This window comes from Malurus melanocephalus, unplaced genomic scaffold (assembly GCF_030028575.1).
Source record: "Malurus melanocephalus ecotype Western Australia unplaced genomic scaffold, MMel_1.1 scaffold_139, whole genome shotgun sequence".
Taxonomy (NCBI): Eukaryota; Metazoa; Chordata; class Aves; order Passeriformes; family Maluridae; genus Malurus; species Malurus melanocephalus.
In genome coordinates, this window is record NW_026623371.1 from 539,433 (window position 1) to 556,535 (window position 17,103).

At 36.9% G+C, this 17,103-nt stretch overlaps 1 protein-coding gene across 6 annotated transcripts in view; it reads right to left on the reverse strand.

Annotated features, from left to right (window-relative positions):
• The window catches only part of COBL (cordon-bleu WH2 repeat protein), a 157,697-nt gene that overhangs the window by 69,697 nt on the left and 70,897 nt on the right, over positions 1 to 17,103 (reverse strand). For all 6 annotated transcript variants that reach the window (XM_057371057.1, XM_057371058.1, XM_057371055.1 and 3 more), the window contains one exon: positions 4,302 to 4,496. In XM_057371057.1, coding sequence (XP_057227040.1) covers positions 4,302 to 4,496 — 195 coding nt within the window. The remainder of the gene's footprint in view (positions 1 to 4,301; positions 4,497 to 17,103) is intronic.

Consider the following 17,103-nt stretch of genomic DNA (forward strand, 5'->3'; position numbering starts at 1 on the left):
TTTTGGCTCTCTTGCCTTTCATTCAGGTGAGTAAGACTCTTCAATGAGTAAGTTATATTGGTGAGAAAACATCAATCTTCCTAAAACACAGGGTGCAAATATTCTGCTCTAAAATAAGGCCTTGACCAATAATTCAGAGCCAACAACTGTCCTCAGCAACCCAGAAGATCYAAATGGAGAAGAGAGAACCTAAGAAGCACGGCAAGCCCCATAGTATATTACATATATTACTTTGTCCATAGCCACAGACAGGAGACTACATAAACATGGAAATAAATCTGAAAGTTGTGTTGGTTTATAATGCAACACTCTAAAAGTGTGAGTCCCGTTCTCCACCTGCACTGAAAACATCATTACAGTTTTTATTTAAGCCCACTGTCTTGCCATGTAACCACTAAAATTAGGGTCTGTGAAACAAGTATGTTAGACTACTGTATCTGACATACCATTCTATTCTATTAGTACAGGAATTTGGCTGGCTAGTAAAACATCCTTGATGCCTCCTGTTACATTTACCTATTATTTTACAGTTCTTCTGTTCTGAAAATGATAGCAGCTGAAATAACACACAGTTCCTTTATCACAGCCTGCAAGATGCATTTCTGACTTTTGAAGTTGACATCAGAGCTTTTGTACTCACGAAGGCACTGAAGTGTCTTCATCTAAACATACGTTGTCTCCAAAAAACCCCATGAACTTTTTCTGAAAAAACCACTGCAATTCACAGACAAGGCTGTTGAAGACAAAAGCCTGAGGCCAACTTTATCATACCCCTCACTCCAATTTCTGTACTTCCCCATACATGATAAAAAACAAAAAAAAGGTATTATTCCCATARACTAATTTGCCAGTGCACAATACTCTTGACTTCCTAAAGACTCAAATATTCAATTTCACAGTTCTTTCAAGTTCTTCCAAAAGGGTATTTTTTCCAAGAAAAGCACACTTCTTTTACACCTTTMTTTTAAAGAGAATCACTGAATAAGCATCTAAGGAGATGCCTGTAGTTCTGTCTGATTTCATGTGTGGCTTTTCTCTGTATACTCTGTCTAGAATTTCATACCCATACTGGACTTCTTTTTCATTTTGTCTATAAGGTGCATTTTTGGGGGGCATGGAGCAGAGTCAGAATCAGTTTATACTAGGCTCACATGAAGGTGGCCCCAAATTCTGCAAGCACATCTGGAGTGCCGTGACAGACCACAGAAACTGCAAAGGGTGTTCAGTTATAACTCACCCCTACATTGCTCTGCTCTGCTCTTTGAATGGTGTGGGCTCCGTGATGCAAATTAAGAAAGGAGAAGACCTCCTTGCTCTGTAAGKATCAAAGCTCCCAGATTTTGTCCTGGAATTGTTATACACCCTGGCCTTTTGAAGAATATTTTTTCAAGTGAATTCTCATTATCCTAAATAGCATCATTTGGAAAATGTTTGAAAAAACAGGGGTGAAGTCTCCAGGGAAGAAATCTGTAGACTCCTTTCTTTGACTCTGCATTCCTTTGCRAACTATTCCGTGCATGTTCAGCATATGAATATTTTCTAGGGRAGATTTTAAACAATTACAGAGGGAATGCTACCTTTAAATAGACATGGAAAACTAATTTTGCTGCATGAAAAAACAAGCAAAATTACTGCAAGGGCCTTATCCACAAGGCGATAAATTATTTTAAGCCCTACAGGAACAAAAGGTGCAATATGGTAAAATTGTAGTGCAATAAGTCAGCTATACAGATAAGTGAGTAAAGAAAATCTGAATGTACAGCATAAACTAAAACACCCCAGTCTTCATACACATGGAAATTTCTGTTTGGAACCACTAGGCAGGGAGATGAGATATATATAACCCTAAAGAATCATCTATGCCTGGATCATAACAATGGGTTAAAAATAACACGYTTATTGGGTTGGAAAGTCAAACTACAGGTGTTTGTAACAGCTACAGTATTTTACTTCCTACACGATTTTATGGAACCAGACAGCTAAAAATGAAAAAATCTTTCCGAGAGTTCAGAGTATCACCTTTTTCATTTTCTATTAGTGTGTTAGCTTCACTGGAAACAAACATGTTCCCCTTTTGCAGGATCTTCCTGTTAGTAACAGTTGCACATAAATAAAGTTTTCTAAACAAACATCTTATCTTTTTATGGAAGGAAGTCCATTAATAAGGAATTGACGTCCTTCCCTGAAAAAAAAGATCAGTGCTAATTCTTTCCCATAAACTAAAGAAATAAACTTACACCCTGAGACTTTTTACTCTATTTTCACAGCAAACTGGCTAGTCTGCACGTAGGTAAAATTGAACTGTTTGGGTTTTCTTAGAAACAATATCTCTGTTGCTACCTTGCCTTGTAATAYTRAATAATTAATTTCTTCCTTCACTTYTTGATTACTTCATGAAACTTGAGCYTTATTTCARTTCTACTCCATTCMTGTTAAAACTACATKKCAACCTTTGAGCAACTKTCAGCCTGGGGGCTTCAGAAACACAACATAACTCTCTAATATTTTGACCTATGCCATCATTTCCAGAAAGATGTCCTTTACTCAACAAATGCAGCCAAACATACTCCTCCATACYGTGGTCTTCACTGACTTTGTCAGCTACACAGGACATTTCTTTCMCCCAAAATGAACTTTGCTATGGAAAATCCTCTGACACAACCTTCATCTGCTTCCCTTCTTCAACACAGCTCTTCCTTCAGACTAAGGGAATTCGAAGATGATACTGTACTGTACACTACTTGCAATAAATAAAATACATCTTTTTTCCCAATGGCTTCAGAAACCCAGCATTTTAACCTATTTGAAACAATGCTGAAAATAGAAATGTTGCAGTGTTATTGTGCATCTCAATTTAAAATCTCAATGCCATACTGGAARGAGATCAGCTGAAGAGAATGGCAGAATAATATAGACAGTGATTACCATACTTGTGTAAATTTAGGAGTTATATTGCCATAGCATTTTTTTACAAAAATATCTATTTATCTTAAACACATTCAATCTTTAACTCTAGGGGATGCAAGAAACATMATAAAAATATTTACATAGGAATTTGAAAAGAAAATTGTAAGAAAAAGTGGACMAATGTTGCAAGAAAAACTGTTATTTCTCTTCAGCTGTGTCTATAAATCAGTGCTATTTGAAAGGCACCTATTTTAATTTAGAAAGATGAAACACTGCTATGTTCCAGCAATCACACTTACATATCCTAAGAATGGGAAAATAAAAATCCACAATCCTTTACCAAGAGTGTGCCATCAACTTTTATTACACAATGCTTCCCTGGAGAAGGCATTTAACRTATGTCTTAATGCAGATAAATATAAGAGTGACAGGGAGTGACACTGAGCACTAGGCTCCTCCTCCTCTTTCTTTATAGTGAACTCAGAGATTCCTTTCTGACTCCATTTTGCACAGTTTGCTTTCCAAAGATCAATCWGCTGCAGATGTGAAAGCCCTAAGCTAAGATAAGAGTCAGTCCACATTACACAGCTTTCATGGTATTGGCTCCTTGCATTCCTCTTTGGCATCCATATAATGCTTTACATGCTGCYGTGTACAGTTTACATTTAGACTGTAATACTAGTAGTTGCTGRTGGAACCAGAAGAATTAATGTGCTTGTGCAGGTTTAATAACACACATCTGAGTGTCACTGTAARAGYAAGAGCRATTTCCTCTTCCCTTAGCTCTATTCTTTTCTAAGGCTTAGGTCCCCAGAAAGGTTTCCCCCATTTCTGTTTAGCTCTCAGTAACTGCAATGCGGAAAACTGACCTTTTATAAAAGCAAAACCAGAGCACTGCTTTAAAAGGTCACATGGCACAACTCAGAAAACAGAGCAGATATTCTGGTATCCCATGGCAGCAATGCAAACAGGGAGGCAGGCCATAACCCGGCAAGTATCTGGAAAAAACAGCACACTGAAGGCTTTTGTCACTCATCAGAACTGTCACCCRCTCTCCAGGACTGCCCTGGCCAGTAAGGATACCTTGTCACCTTATACAATTTACAGCTTTTCTGCCTTACTTTTTCTTTACCCTCCTCTTAGCATAATGCCTCACAAAATTTTTCTGGTTTAGAATGGTTCTTGACAGGGAAGAAAGCTCAGGGCGGACTCAACAAAGTTCCGTAAGTGTGTACAAAACCCTAAGACTTTGGATAACTTTGTCTTGGAAGATGGAGTTTTGGTCAGCTGCAGCTAATGGCTAACCAAAATACYTGTGAATGATTTTAGGACTGCTGAATGAACTGACGGCACCCAGCACAGCAAAGGAGCCCGTTCAGAGGTGTCACTGTTACCTGTGCTGCTGTCCTTTCTTGTCCCCTCACCTCCGCGTTCGGCAGTACCGGTGTCGCAACTGGTGGAGGAGGTGCTCTGCGCTTTTTCACTTCTGGGTTTGCTGTCATTCCAGAGATGTTACCAAGGGACAGCGATGAGCCCAGGCTACTGGAACGAGAATTCGCCGAAGGGGAATTTGGTGCTGTGGAAAAACCCTGTAAATGGATTAACATCTTGGATTAACATCACTCTTTAAAAACAATGGGAAAGAAAGAAGAAAAACAAGACACATCTGGTTACCGTTTAAACAATGATATGAATAATCATATATGTTCCTCTGCCAAACCTGCTGAATTGCAAACTCTAACTTTTGGAAACTTCCAAAGGTCAACTGGAACAAAGCTTGCAGGCAGTATTAATAAGACAGGAGGCACGATAAGCACCTTCTGTGGTTTAACAGTAGTATTGACAGAAACACTGCTGCTGCTTGCTCTTTAAAATATGAGCTTCACATCAAGACATGTAATTGCAGTTATCCAAATGCATTAGCAGTTGCATTTAAATTACAAGCGTTATACATTTCTGGAAGCAAGATTTACTCTTAAATGAGAACACTGTATTAATAAATGCTGTCAAGTCTCAGGCTTGCCTATTTTATTATCAATCTGCCTGATTTACCTGAGTCTTCTCTGCAGATTTGCATAAGAGAAATTCTGCTACCATTAAACTATTTCCAATTTACATTCACAATCAAGCATAATCACTTTCAACCTACAGAAAACAACCATTTAACTTGGTGAAAAGAAGTCCTACTGACAGGCACCACTCTGGATTCTAACAGCAYATGATGAAAGGAGAAACAGAAAACTATTTCAGTGATTCCTTACTGCTAAAAAATACTTTAGTTCTCTTAAAAAAGTTAATAAAATCAATGGAAAAACCTCCAATGGATTTCAGATAAAGACGTTACTTCATTTTTATATTAATATACAAACAGTTTGTAATATAGATATATATAGAAATATAGAAACACATGCAGTCACATAGCAGCAAATCTACAAATACTAAAGATTAGAACTAGGATTGCTTGAAAATATTCATTTTAACRTTAGTTTTTACTCTTAAATTCAATTAACTTTTTTTTTCTTCTGCTAATTAAAACCTTGCAAAAACTTTTCCCTCAAATCTGAGTCACATTCTCCTTTTTTTCATTAAGAGAACTTTCCACAATAAATTGGAGATTTTACTTTTTAATTAAGTTATTTGACTGTAACTTCTTCCCTGAAGTATCTTCTGTGGAATCACCACTGATACCACTTCACCATGACCTGGAGCAGAATAGCTGTTCTAGAAACACAGGCTGATGAGCATGGTTGATAATGCTGYTCTTATCACAACATAACATGCTACCACACTTGCAAAACTCTCCCATCAAGGACATAAAGCTCTCTGGTGGAATTTTGTCCAAAACCACAGAATACATACTGGCAGGCAACTAAAGGCCACCCAAAATGCCATTACTTTAAAAAAAGAAAAGATAATTTCTTTCCACAAGTGCCAAGTGAGAGGTTAGGTAAAAATAAAAAACACAGGGCAGCAAGCTTAAAAACACAATTCATTTAGTTTTAGGACCATTGAGGAAGCACTGATAAAGCAAAAAGAGCTAAAAAATAGAGTAATGCAAAAATACTTATAATACAGGTCCCTTTACTGCCTGGTAAAGTTCCATGTTCTGTAGATTCCTGTGAAAGAAACTGAAGTGCAAACAGATTTGTGCCTTGTCCTGCATTTACTGTGCATGTGATACCAATTACTGACCTAGACGCTTTTGTTAACTTTTATGTTGCACACTGCATAGCACACTTCATCTTGGAATAATGTATTTAGCACAAGTGGGGCAYGATACCAGTCTTCTCTGACTGAAAGCAGTGTTTCCCACATCTTTTTCATCACCAATTTCTCTAAATTGAACAGCATAGATAGCATCTTTACCCTTCTAGCAAATGAAGAAAAAAGCTTGAAGTAGAAGTTGGTGTTTAAAATATTAGATATAATCTTATAAAGAAATAGTCTACAGTTGGCCCTGTATTTTGGGCAGTGGAAAAAAAGAATGATCTCATCTGTAAGCTACAGGTTTTAAGTCATTATTAGTGCATATTGTACCAGTGYGTATTGTCCTATCAAATAAAGGTTATTTACTCCTACAGGAACGACAGGGTTCACAGAGTGAAATAAAAATTAGTTTCCTCTTTTTACACATTTATAAAACAACTTTAAAGTGGATTCTGCAGGTATACTTTTGTGACTGTATTAATTATTTACCCTTCTGGATAAAAAACGTTGAGAAATTTTGGTAGGAGACCAAGATGTATGAAAACAATAAGAAAGCCCTAAGACTTCTCTCCTAGCATAACAAATACAGGGTGCTGTAAGATGATAGGCCATAACCAGTTTAAATGAATATTCAATTCTGTCTCAGGATCTTGTGGCTGAAGAGCTTCCAGAATCCTTTTCCAAGCTACAGGTCATTGTGAAGGAATACAGTGAAGAACAACYAAGCAGTTTAAAGCTGGTTTGTTCTTTTTTTTTTTTGGATTTCCTAACAGAAAATACGGGGGGGGAGGGGGAAACATGACTTCTATGACTCTGTAAATAGTATATAATAAAAGAACTTTAATGATAGGAAAAAAAAAAAAGTAACAACCTTGGAAATTCATCTCTGTTTTCTCTTCCAAGTCCAATCTTTATATCAAGCCCATTATTCCCTTACTGAGCATTTCAAGAATGCTCATGTAAAGACACTTGCCCTAAAATAAAAATTCACCACAGCTTCCAGGGGAAGGGAATGAGGTCAATTTCGAACTAGTTTTGAAAGCCCTCTCATGCAGCAACAACAGCTTTGCCTAACTGGAGGCAGACCTCCAAACTCTCCCATGTGTGTAGTCCTTTTCATCAGCTTTAAGAGAAGAAAAACCTCCCTGGACACAAAACACTGACACAAGCGGTTTTGGCATGACTTGTCTTTTGTTGTAAAACTAATACAAAGAGACAACACCTAGCCCAGCTTTTATATTTTATGCTGGGTTAGATGTAATGCAGTTTCTTTCCAAATCACGAGATTTTGGAGGTTTRTTTTTCAGGCAGTTTAGCAAGGCAACTATTGAGAGCATTAAACATTAATCAAGCAAAATTGCAGGGACATGATATGTACATGCCAAATACTCCAACCATCTCTCATTTCTTGTTTTTCTAATTTGTTATCAAAGAACTGATTGAATTACTCAAATTACAGCAGTATAAGTRAGGAAAGCCAAGTTCAGGAATTGCAGCCAATGTTGCTGGCTAAAAAAAGTCAGCCCTTATCCTCTGTTTCATTTGACAAAGAGGTCAGCATGAATGCTCTGCTCAGAATCCAAATCAGTTCACAGAATCCATGTGTTTCATAAGAAAAACAAACAAAAAAGAAAAAAAAAAAAACCTGAACCATCAATTAATAAAAAGAAAATTCATGGAAACTAATTATAAAAAGAGCGTTCAAAAATGTCTCCCAATCTGCAAAATCRCAGTGTTGGTTAAGCCACCAGTGTTTGAGAACTTTGCTACCAGTTCCAACAGCAATTAAGTAATGCAAACTAGCAAGAAAAAGAAACATTTTGGCTTGGGGTTGTTTTTTCCCCCCGAATTAAAACAATCCCAACACAAAACCAAATAGACCAACATAGGTCAGCAGTCAGGTTAGGCAGTAGCTGAGCAAGGGTTTGGAATATGWTACTGGAGCACAACCACGGATTAAAGCTCATTTCAATTCCATGAAGCAAATATTGGAAGAAGGAAGAAAACAACTGCCTGTACCTACCTAATGGCAGGTTTCTTTACCTTCCATGTTAAACTTGCCAGCTAGTGTTTTTTCCCTCTCATTAAACTTCTGAAATCCGAGGAACTTTTTTTTTTTTTTCCCCTAACATACCAGGTATTTTCTTTGGGGTTCAGCAAYTTAATTTAAAGACTTTTTTCCTACTAGTCCCTCTAATTGAAATTTAGCTTTTCAAAGACATTTCTGAAGGGCAAATAGGGACTGCTAAAAACACAGAGGYATGAAAGCTGAGAGAAACCTGGTGAGGTAGGGATACCAGTCCCATTTTCAAAAGACACCAAGTAGTCAGCTTTCTACAAGACTTTTCAAGTCCTATAGCCTGCTGAACTTAACACAAGATAGCTTAAGAGCTTAAAGCTGAGGCCAGTCTCTATTCCAAGGTCATCAACCTAGAACACAATTGTAAAATATGTTTTTCAAACTACCCCTTTTTAAAAAATAAACAGAAGTTCTGGCATCTTATGCATACTTTGAAAATTTTAAAGCCGTATACAAATAAAGCTAAGTTTAATCTATTAAAAATACAATTGTACTGTCGTGAGAATTCCATTTTACAAAACCAGATGTGTATAAAAATGGAAATCAGCTTACAATTGTTTTTAAAAGATGTCCCTTAACTTTCTTACCCAAAGCCCTGTTATTAGCATTTCCTTGACTTTCTGATGACACTAAGTGGCATTTAAAGGTCAGCAAGGAAGAGACTGCAGATTGCCTGTGAGAGTGATTTGACTTCCCGTTCCCTGTTCACACTGGTCAATAAAATTTTTTCAAAATGTCAAGTTCTTTCCTTGCGAGGTTGCTACAGACAGGCCTCTCTTCCGCAGCTCTTTGCCAAAACTCACATATTTGAGCTCCCAGTCTTGTTATGCAACTTCCTTCTCAGAAGTTTTTAAATCAGAAGTAATCAATTGCGCTGTTTTTAAGCACTCAAAGTACCAGATGCATCAGCAAAAAGTAAGGGGTTTATTTTTTCCAAAATAGAGACAAAAAATAAAAGTATCATAAAGGATATAACTTTTTTTGCAAGTGTACCATGGGTAAACACGAAAGGTAAGATTTAGAGCAGGCAAACAAATCCTTCTACTCAGTGATAGCAAGAATATTTATGTCTGTTGGACATTTAATTAGTCCATTAATGCAAACCATTATTGATTAGCTGAATGACACCACAAATGATTGCAACTGGCCATATAAAATGCCAGACAGGTTATGTCACACCTACTGCACAAACGGAACTTAGAGGTTGCTTTCCCTGMCTTGACACTGATATTTCTTACACTAGCACAAATAGTGACAGCACTGAAACATAATTAATACAAGCTCCAGTTTCAAAACTAAAGCATTGTACTGCAGTCATGAGATTGCTGGGAGACACAGCAATTAAAAAACYCAAAAAAACCAAAACAAAACAAAATTGTGACTACTCAGATTTTCCTTTCTAACAAGCCACACTGAATAGTTTGTATTTTTGTACTCCCTGAAGCCCTTGTGCTAAGTGTGCATTCAGAAGGAAAAAAAAATTAACCTTTTCCTGTTCTGACCTAAAAAAAAAAAAAAAAAAAAAAATTTTTTATTTTTTTTTTTTTTTCTTTTTTTTTTTTTCTTTTCTTTTTTTCCTCTTGTACAAATATTTTTTGTCAAATTTAAAAAAAAAAAAAAAAAAAGCATTTTTATAGTATTTACTTTATGCTGCTTTTTTTATCTCATTGCATTTTACTACTGGTACGAAATTATCTGGTCACACATCACAATAACAAAAGAGAAGCAACTATTTCATTCCCACAATAGTTGTTTATAATGGCTGTACGTTTTGATTTTATATGCTTGGCTCTCCAGATCTTACTGTAAAAGTTCAGTTACATTTTGAAGTCTGTGCAACCAGAGCTACCTTACAATTGTATGAGTCTATTAGAGTATCTAGACAGCAATTCCAGATCTTGTGGTCAGGGCCCGTTTTGTAGACACCAGAACTTACACGGCCAGAACSAGAAATGTCTGAGAACACTCTGTCTCCTGTACCCTGCCAGTTCTCCCTCAGCGTGGCTGACCACATTCCTCTTGTTCTAGTGCAGAGTTTTTAGATCAGAAATCCTAGCAGTGCCAGGTACAAGGCGGTCACCTCCCATATGAAATCATCCATTTCATCTCCCAGTGCTGAAGTGACCAATCTGTCACTGCCGAGGGTTACTAAAATTTTCCTATGACAGAGGTCAACACCATCTGTAATTATTCTGGTTTTGTTCTTAATTGTCTTTTTCATTTTTTTTTTTCCTTGTACCTTAACTATGACCTTCCTTCCTAGAAGCTTATCTGATTATTTCTTGTCCTCACTTAGGTAAGCTCATGTGATGTCTTTACAGATAAAAGTACAGCCTTAGTTTCCAGCTCTAACTGATTTATGTTCACTTTGCAACTCCTGTGGTGTCCAAATTCTTTTCCAGTAGAAAAGATGAAAGAACAACCACTCAAGGAAGAGAACTAGAAAAGYGGAAGCCACCAGGAAAAAGGTTTTCCAAAATGCATCAAGGGACTTAGATCCATCGTGAATTTCTCAGTAGGGAACAAATGTGGCTATTAACTCTGGCCCCTTGCACTGGGCTGAGGATAATGAGGGTGCACAACCAAAAAGAGCTTCCAAGGACCTTCTTTAGCTTTCCTTATACTTTTTGAGCACAGTATACATAAAATAAGTGAAGCAATATTCAAAACTTGTTTTACATTTTAAAATTACATGGAAACTGAATGAATATGGCAAAARTAACAAGTAAGCTGCTTACTTTTTTTATGAACAGTCAAATATTTTATTTTGAAGTTTAGGAATATCAACATTTTACTCAAATGGTTAGGAGGTTGGGAATACACATGGGTCGGGAACACATGAATTCCAGCTAAACATCAACATGTGTACAAATTCCTCCAAATACAAAGAATCAGATGCAGCAAGACAAACCGTAGCTGCTATTATCAGTATCACCCACTACTACCACCTTCCTCAGTATTCTGTCATATAATATGAATTTAATCTGAATTCTCAAGSGGGAAGAAACAACCATGGCACATATAAAGTAGTGGAATACAAGTCCAGGAATTCAGCAATGTATATTATAATCAAGCAATTCAGAGATTGTCGAAGTAGTTACATTTTTTCAAGATTTTATGACAGATATGATTTCTCAATTCTTTCGGAACTGACGCTTTAAAATCACCTCTGGTAATTTAAAATTCAATATTTTCTCCAAATAAATTCTCCTGTTTCATGTTTCATTCTAAATATTTTCTCAAGCCAGAATATGCTTCATGCTTAATAAAACTTTTGTCTATTACTGCTACTCAAATTCACTCACATCAGTCTGAAGAAGTCAATCAGTATCCAGAAAAATGGATGCAGTATTTTTTTTCCTTTGCAGCAAATACTTGCAGAGAAGGGAAGACAAACCAACTTCATTTACATTTGTGTCTTTGTATCATCWCTTCTGTAAGTGACAGTGAGTTTCAAACAGATTAATATTTTTTTAAAAAAGTAGCACCCCAACAAAATTAGCAAAAAATAACATTKCTTGACAGAAGAGGGTAGCCATGTCTCAACAACTCAGAAGGTGGAAGCAGGCAGGATGGTTGCCTGGTACTAATGGGAAGACCCAAGTGTATAAATAGTGTTGGGAAGGCACACACATATAAATAATGTGTCATCTCCTATCAGTCTGGACACCAAACTCATTGCAGTAACCAGCAAGCTCTTATCTTGTGGACCTTATGAATCACTGCCAAGCAACTTGTTAAAAAGAAGAGAAATATAATTTCTCTGATTCAGAGCTGTTAGCATTGACAAGTCACTCTCAATGCAGTGAAATACACTTGCTACAAATCCTTCTAATGCATAATTGATTTAATTTCTGTCACTGTGTGCTCTRTGAAGGAATAAAAAATTGTTTTGCTGAAATCTGAAGACATTTAGCCACAAATGAAAGAAAMTTAGGTTGCTAAACAATCTTTTCTGAACAAATGTGATCAGCAAAGAAAGGAAGGGCATTTTCAGAAAAGCACACCTCAGCTCACAACCACGTAAACTGGGATATTTTACACTTAATACTCCACTTTGCTCCAGATTCTCAATTTACAAAAATACAAGATGATGAGACACAAAATTATTGGGAGRTACTACAACATTGGTATAAATCCAATGACATCCAAAAAATAGCCACAGGCTTCTGCATGTGTCCATTACAGGTATCTTTGTAAAAAGATATACTAAAACCAGCATGTTTTTAAAAGAAGAGATCTGTGTGTCCAGTCCCTTAAAATGCCACTTCGTACTGCAGACATATCATAGAGAAAACAGGGACATACATGCACAACTTYCCAAAACATGCCAACCTCCTCCATGCCCTAACTGTGCTCTGCAGCTCTGCATCAGGCTAAGGGACWGTACACAAAGCATGTGGGTTCTTTTTTAACTTTCTGGATGTAAGACACATTTTAAATACCCCTAAAATGCAAATACTTTTGCTTTTGTTTTGTATAAGTAAACCCTAGTGAGAAAAAAAACATCATTAACATAGCGCAAAAAACATGTTGGGATCAAATGTTCCTATGCTCCTTGGCAGTTTAAAGGAAACATTGCTACCCATCGCTCAGGTGGGAGGCAGGGAGTGCAGGCTGCAGRCACAATCTGAAGTGAATTCCAAAGTCAAACTGAACTATGGGTGACAGTCTGGGATGCTGCCAGATGCTTAGGGTAAGGTTTGTTTGCATTCCATGCAAGTGTAAAATGATTTATCTTGACTTTCAGAAGTGTGTGGACAACTTYGTGTCTCATTTGATAGAATGTTCTCTTTTTTCCTTTTCCTTCTTTCTTTTAATATCGTATTGGGAAAATACCAGAATCAATTTACATCTAAAATGCACCCTCTCGGGGCTGATTTACATCTTTCTGGCTAGACTGCTAAAAACTTATCTTCCACAAGTCCAACACTTTTTGTCACAATGCACTGTCAAAATATGTCAGCCTATAAAAAAAGACCATWTTTTGAAAATAGATTTTTCATTACTGTCAAAAATACCAGTATGTAAAGCCACTATGGGAAGAAATATTAAATTCAAAAGATTCCCAGAAAGGAATAGCTAACAAAACATAGAGAGTCAGCAAATTCAGCTCTTCATGTAACTTTTTATTTTGAAAGCTACGTGCTTGTAATGAGAGATGTGCAGGGAATCATAAAAGAATTGGTGAATCATAAAAGGAAATAAGAAAAAAAATGTGGAAAACAAGACAAGTCTCTTTTTGGGTMTTGTCCAAGTTGAACAAAAGCAGACATGAAAGAAATAGGAAGGAACACATGATGTGAGGATGGAAACAAAAAGACAGTAATTGCAGCAAAAAATGAAGTGACCCTGTTCACAAGAAATGATCAGAAAGTAAGTCTTTGAAGAAATTCAAAGATGAAAGCCTGGAAAAGGAGAGGAGCACAACAAAAAGCAGAAGACTTCAGTGAATGTGATGATGAAAGTACTGGCTTACATCCTGGGCAAGGAACAATGAATTAAGGAGACTGTGCAGGACAGAAMTCATATTTTGCAAGAAAAGTCCATGACTGACCATACACTGGCCTAGAAAGAGGRTGGTGTTCATGCTCACTTGTTGTGAAGGCAGTGGGGAAAAGTCACACGAACAKAACTCAAAACAGGAAAGATTTGGCACTAAAAGAAAAGGGGATACATATATAGATCTATGAATGTGTAACAAATATTTCTGTGGTAGGGATTTCATGCATATTAAGACATGGAATAAAACAGAATGGAAGAAAATAAAAAAAAATAAACCTTTTRAAACCTACCAAGAGAGGTTCAAAAGGCAAGGAGAGATGCCAGCAGAAAAACACATTTTAAAGGAACCTGAAGAAAGAATTACAGAGGAAAATCCACATGGATTCCAACATTCAATTCAATCCCAGGATTGAAAGAAGACAGAAAACTATAAAGCCAGAAGGAAAACAAGGAAAGAACATTAGAAAAGAGGCTATTTACATTTTGTCTTGGAAGGCCATTAATAGATAAAGTGAGAGCAATCTTGGAAGATGCAGGATGGAAAAAGCCRCATTTTCGAAGGTTTGAAAAAGCTGGTTTCTCCTTTCACTTACACTTTTGCACTATGTGAAAACAGATTATCTCAATCCAATAGTGTGGAACAACCAAGCCAAAAATCAAAATCTGTCTCTACTAATGGTCTGGCAACAGACTTCAGGAAACAGAGAGTTCAAAAGGTCAAAGACTGACAACAGAAAAAAAAAAAAGAAGACATTTTTCCACTGGTGTTAAGCATTCATCAATCATAAATAGCCACAAAAAGGATCAGAAGTCTTGAGCAAAATAAATTCATCATTGTAATATGAGTTAATTTTCTCCAGAATTACTAATCCTTTTAAATCAATCAGCCATGATTGATTCATTTTGGTTCATGGAAGATAGAAGCTGTTACATTTGCATTATATGTCCTTCTGAAATTCAAAMTATTTTAAAAACTATTGCAGAAGTTCTTCTCAGCAAATTCTTTTAACATATAGAAACTATTAAACCACTAGAGTTGATCATCTTCAATATATTTTTATTGTAGATATGCCAATTTATATTGGAGGAGGAGATGGAAACTTTACATAAAACATACAATTTTAAAAATATCTGCTTTAATGTCTGCATAGCTGATTTTTATGGTGACCAGAATTATGAATGGAACAGTTCCTGGCATGAGATTTTTGGGGGTGTATTTGTTTGGTTTTSGAGAAATAATTTCTGGGTTTTACTGAAAGCATTTTTATTCCAGTTAGAATTAGAAAGTGTTTTCTCCATATTTTAATGGAAAGTGTTGTCCTTATGCAAGTTTTCCAGAGACAAAAAACATGATTGATCAGTCCTCATCAACTTTTGGCATCTGCTGAAATTCGGACACATACAACTACTGGCCTCTGAAAATCTCTTCCTATTATAGCTGTTAATGAATGAAGAAAACCTACTGAGATTCAAAGGCAAATTTTCACCAGGATCTGCAGAATTTCTCTGAAGTCAAAGGAATTGCTCTGATTTACTCAAGCTCAGGGATCTGGCTTCTAGCTCCAGTCCTTATAATCCAGTTCTGACACAAATATTTTATTAACTTAGAATGCGGTCCTGCAATAACTTTTCCCTTTGAAGTATATGGTGACTGTAGGTGGTTAGCTAGAGGGAGACAAATACAATCATCCAAACGTCAAAGCAAATTTTCMAAAAGGAAGCTTTACACTTTGTAATGACAAAACACTGCCAGAGACACCACTGAAAGCCAATATAACCTCTGAAGACTTTAAAACTTAAATTAGAAGAACAAATCACCTTTAGAACTCTGAAATTAGGATTTGTTTTGAGATTTGCACTAATTACAGAGTCACTAAGAGGATTCTAGCAACATGAATCAGAAGTCTTCAGCCGGGCATTTCACTGTTTCAATCGGCTCTTTCAGATGTGTGGGTGTGCRGGTGCACRTGCACGTAACCTCTGTGCATGCACRSATACACACATACACGTATCTACACACAAACACACGGATGTATGCACATGCAGCTCATCCCCTCAACTCACTCTTCTTGCTCYCTGCCTGCCTCTTTGTGCCTGAATCCACACGGAATACAGTGTGCTGAGTCTGGAGCCCCAAGAGCTGGCCTAGGCAAGCTCTCTTAACTCTCTGCATGGTTCATGCTTTCAAGAGTCTCAAGAGTTTCCTGAGAACTGCGAACTGCAGCACTGGAGCAGACCGACCCTTTAACGAGACATGACAGCTTTCTGCAGAAGACAAAATCAAAAGATAAATTTCACATCATGCTTGCAGCTTGATGTTCGTGCACCGATGCCAAAAAAMCACTTTGAATTAAAACAGCTGAGTATTTAGATAAGCATCAGTGGCCAGGAGGGAGGAGAAGGAGTGAGGAGGACACCATATGAGAGCACAGGGKTGAAGAGAAGTTTTAAAGATATCACTTGCTGGACAGTGGTGTCATATACAGCCACCTTCTGTTTCCTGATACGTACAGATTGATACCTGCAGGAATTAAGCTTGTCTATTAAAGGAGGTGATCAATTTGGATAGAAAAATACAAGTGCTTATACTCTGAAGAAGTCGTAGGTAAACTCATTTCAGGATCTGCATCTTCCAAGACCATAAAATGCAGATCCAGGCTTCCTCTCCATCCTGAAGGATGTGCCAAAGAGACCCTCTTGGGAGAATAATCAATACCCTGATCATGGTGGCAAAAATCATGCAAGTTCATTAAATGGGTTCAGAGGAACAGACTAAGAAGAAGCAGATCATCCCTTTAAATTTTCTCTGAAGTAATGCTTGAACACTATTCTAATACCTTGGCCTTTAATTMTTTTCCTRTTGTGAGCATTAATTGCCATTCTTYCAACTCTAACTTTGCCTAGACCATTCCATCTTCTAAATAAAAATGAAATCATATTGGATACTGCAAAGTGACTGAAAGTACAGCTGGAGACCATGCTACTTCGGCCTTTTCCTACTTTGTATATAYATATATATAAATTCATCATTTTGCCTTTCTTTACAATATAGTTAGCCTGCAAAGTTTCCCCAAGTCAAAAAAACAAGTAGGATATTGTTAGGAAACCTGAGTTTGACTTGTGAATGTTTATTCCCAAGACACTCACTTTCCCACTGCGTGTAGCTTTGTTTCTTTGTGAATTTAGTGTGAAATACTAAGAATTCACATCTCTCCAATCTATTTCCACTGACTGGCATACCAAATCCACTGRAGTGAACTCCCCACTGCTCAGCTGTGGCCAAAACTTTTCAAGCACAGTCCCAAATTTAAATGACATGGAARTTAAAAACCTGTGGAAAAGACACAACATACACCTACACTTGGACTTTAACTGGCACAGTTACAGCTTAAATAGGGCCACCA